At 36.7% G+C, this 4,329-nt stretch overlaps 1 protein-coding gene across 1 annotated transcript; it reads left to right on the top strand.

Moving 5' to 3' along the window:
• Nucleotides 1–578: 578 nt before the first annotated feature.
• On the top strand, nt 579–2,691 carry LOC107579161 (ribonuclease inhibitor-like; the record flags this gene model as incomplete). The annotated part of the gene is made up of 4 exons (XM_016265022.1): nt 579–752; nt 1,424–1,597; nt 2,095–2,259; nt 2,663–2,691. Coding segments are annotated over 4 exons (542 nt in total), but the record flags the coding sequence as incomplete, so codon positions are not given.
• Between the last annotated feature and the right edge of the window lie 1,638 nt (nt 2,692–4,329).

Raw genomic sequence — 4,329 nt, 5'->3', positions numbered from 1 at the left:
CACTGAACAGAACAAACGCAGCTTAGACAAGATAAATAACTGAATATAAACAGGTGAGAGCTAAATGATCTGTAACCATGGAAACAAACTGGTGGCGGGAAAATGAGAACAAAGGAAAACTAAGTCAGGGAAACAATAGCTAAACATATTGAAAAAAAAGAGCATAACTTGTTACACCTTTTCATTTAACTTTAGATATAAAAAACAAAAAAAATTACTAAAATTCTGTGTTTTTAAATTTAAGTTTGTTATTTTAGTACTTCAACTAAAAATAGAAATGTTGTCTTGGCAAATAACTGAAATAAAATAAGTTTGTTTTTTCCTATATTTTATTTGAAATAAGGAAAATGTTTTTATGGTTTTAATCAGTTTTATATGTGGTGAAAGTTTTTCAAATATTAAAATAAGTTATCAAGGCACGCTTTGCCACTTTCTATGAAAATGTATTTTTCTATTTCGGTTTTGATTCGTTTGAATAAAAATAAAAAAAGAAGACATTTTACTTCATGCATGTGTATTTTGTGTATTTAGCATAGAACATGCTGTACTTTACATGAGCTTTTTTTCCCCATATACAGACTTTCAAACTGCAGTATCACTGAAGAAAGTTACAAAATCTTGACTTCAGCTCTGGAACCAAACCCTTCACACCTGATCGAGCTGGATCTCACAGGAAACGATCCTGGACGATCAGGACTACAATGGTTCTTTAGTCTATTTGGGGGTGGAACGAGTAAATTAAAGACTATCAGGTAATAAAAGCATTCAAATATTCCAAAATAAGCCACAAGCATGGAGTCAGGGGCATGCCACATGTTAGGGAGGACAAATGAGCTGGTGTAGACTTTACTGACAGGAAGAGGAATTTAAGAAACTGATTTTCACAAGTCTGACACAAGTTTTATGAGACAAACATAATGTAAAACAAAATAATGACAATTTTTTTACATTGCAGTTATCATAACTATCATAACTATGAATTTAATACTACACTGGACCAATGACGGCGCTACACCGGGGCTAGGGGGGGCTATAGCCCCGTCAGAATTTTAAATAGCCCCGGTTTAGCCCCCGTTGTCTTATGGTCACTTGTATTAAGCTTGTATATATTTTTTTGAACATGTCTATTCTTTGGCCAAATAAAATTTAAAAGTATTCTTTTAAATGTGGTTTGTACCATAGCTGCTTTTATTTAAAAAAAAAACTAAAAAAAATTCTTTATGAAGTAACTTTGATGTCATGAATATCGATTATTTTCTTAGCACCCTCACATACTGTATCGGTCCAGCGCCCCCTTAGCGCCGGTAGAGAAAAAATTCTGGCGCTGTGCCTGCACTGGACCCAAAATCAGGATGGAAGTTGAAAAGAAGTATAAAAGTATAATAAAGTGATCTAATCTATAATTCTCTTCTACCTTCTGTAGCTTTTTGAGAAGTCCTGCTGCAGAGGAAGCGTATAAGTATCTCACTGATGTTCTGGGTACAAATCCATTACTACTGCAAGAACTGGATCTGAGCAGAATTAAACGAGGAGACCAGGATTGGGAGAATATTTCTGCTCTTTTGGTGGACTCTTATTGCATAGTGGAGAAAATAAAGTGAGTGAATATGATTTTAAACATTATAACTTCTATTCCAAGGGGCAGTATATATATAATGTAAGCCAAAAAAAAAAAGGACCTAAGACAGGTCCTTGTGGCACCCCATACTTCATTGATTTTACTGTTTTTCACTGACAAACAATATAGTAACAGTTGGACAGATAATATCGGAACTATCGTAATGCCTATCCATAAATATCAATATAATTTTTTTTATATATCCAGGAGTAGCTTCGTGCGTCTAGGATCTAGTACAAATGTTGTTGGTTTTGATGCAGTGATCAGTTTTGTTAGCTCTTCCTGTCCTATACCAGCAAAGGAAAGCAATTGTTCTTTGGTGACGATATTGCAAACATTCTGTAATGCTGTACCTACAACAGTATCTAAAGTGCTAGAGATAGCTCTTTTATCCATTGTGAGGCACAAGAGTGATCCTATATAAAGATCTGATGATTTGATGTATGCTCAATAAATGAAACACTTTTTCTGTTCAGGCTGAATAGTTATGAGATGACAAGTAAAAGCTGTTCAGTTCTAGCTACTGTTCTCTGCTCCAAAACCACCCTGAAAGAGATGAACCTGAACAACAGCTCTCTGCAGGATTCAGGAGTCAAAGAGATCTGTAAGGGACTGACGAAATCTAAGCTTGAAACCCTGAAGTGAGTAAATTTACATTTTTATCATAGCAGAAACAGTTTTATGACATTAGTATCATATATTTATTGAATGTGCTCACATTTAGAAGGGGGTAAATGTAAGATTACCATTATATATAAAGTGATTTCATTCACTGCAGAAACACATCACATTTTCAAACAAACGTTATGACTTCTCAGTAACCTCACATCAGTGTTATCTCTGAATACAATACTAATAATATACCAGTACTATGGGGCCCAAAGTGTCAATATTTTGTGTGGCAACCATTATTTTCCATGTGAGGGGTGTACTCACTTCTGTGAGATACTGTATCTGCATATCTGATGATGTATTCAGCTATAGTATGAATTAGTCATATTTAGTGACCACAACTCCTATTTGACTGCACCTTTTTTTCTGTAGACTTTCAAACTGCAGTATCACTGAAGAAGGTTATAAAGCTCTGGCTTCAGCTCTGAGATCAAACCCTTCACACCTGATCGAGCTGGATCTCAGAGGAAATGATCCTGGACCATCAGGAGTGAAGCAGCTCAGTGATTTACTACAGAATAGAAAGTGTTCACTGAAGACACTAAGGTGGGTTTTATTAAAATAATGATGATAGTGATGATACAATAGTTTTGAAACTTTAGTTGAAAGAGAATTAAAGCTTCAGAAGGACATTTATAAAAGCTCTGAAATGACTAAAGAGCCTTTCACAAGCTTGGAAAAAAATTACTATTTGGAATGGCTAACTGATTGCCCGTTAGTTTGACTAATGACATTGGGTAATTACTTGTGCTCCCAATCAATCTAAAAAATAACTAATTAATTGCACATTATTCTGTAACTAACCTAACATTCATATAATTTTATATTGTAATACATAATACATTTAATCTGATATTCTTTTGAATGGATTTGTTTTTCTCAATTTCTGGGGATGTCATGCCTTAGACCGGCCCACATTAGTTAACGACTGACTATATTAAAATAAAATAATAACCTGCACACAAATGCTGACCTATGCGTACAGAATTTTTTCCCTGGAGAGAGAAAAAAAGCCTGTGGTCGATATATCGGTATCGGCGAATATGCCGCCGATATGAAATTTCTTTTACAGAACATATAACGCAGATAAAATGCTTGAAATGGTGTAATTACTTAGTTTGTCCAGCAGAGCGCGCTCTATTGTTTGCTACTGGCGACCTGGATGAAACGCTTTAAAGCCATATCTCCATAACGGCGCGGCGAATCTGCACCAAATTCGGGGGATCCCTTCAGCTCGAGGAACCCTCTCGAACGCAAATCACGTGTACATCTAGAGGCCTGCTTTCGAATGAGACCACCGCCGCGTCGACAGCCCCCGGGCTTTGGGAGTTACGGGTGGTTAAATTCGCGGTCTGCGCCGGCCGATCAAGCGATCCCGGGGGGCTACCGACGCGTGGAGGGTGGCGTTCGAGAGGGCTCCTCGAGCTGAAGGGATCCCCCGAATTTGGTGGAGATCCGTCGGCGCGTTCGCGAGATAGTGACACCAGCCAACACTTTCACTTCAGTAAGGAGGTCTCTTGTTCAGGCAGCAGCATTTCTTGTTTTTGGTTTCTCTGATTCATGTTTCAGTCGTTCTCTCCGACACAGAGTGTGACAATTGTAAAGTGTACACTAGTCCAACATTAACTCATGTTTTACTAACATTTGTAGACTGTTTATTAACATGACTTACCACTAACAAAGTATTTATTAAGGGAATTTGTGAACATTAACTGATGTTTTACTAACATTTGTGAGTTAATTTCAAAGCAGTCATTATTGATTTTACTGGACCTTAAATGAGTGAAAGCCATTCACACATCACTTACATTTTCAGAAACTTTATTACATATTACATTATTACTAGGGCTGGGCAAGTAAACTCGTTATTATCGCGTTAACACATTAATTAATTAACACAGACAATTATTTATTGCACATTAACGCAGTATTTATTATTATTATTTTGAAAGTCCGTTGCTCACTGGCTCTGAATACACACAGACAAACCACAAGAGGGGTGGGATGTTGATCAGTACTGGCTTGGGATGGGTGTCATC

The sequence above is a fragment of the Sinocyclocheilus grahami genome, unplaced genomic scaffold, assembly GCF_001515645.1.
Source record: "Sinocyclocheilus grahami isolate Dianchi unplaced genomic scaffold, SAMN03320097.WGS_v1.1 scaffold14827.1, whole genome shotgun sequence".
Classification (NCBI taxonomy): Eukaryota; Metazoa; Chordata; class Actinopteri; order Cypriniformes; family Cyprinidae; genus Sinocyclocheilus; species Sinocyclocheilus grahami.
Note: the sequence above shows the minus strand (reverse complement) of the source record. Positions and strands in the feature narration are given on the sequence as shown.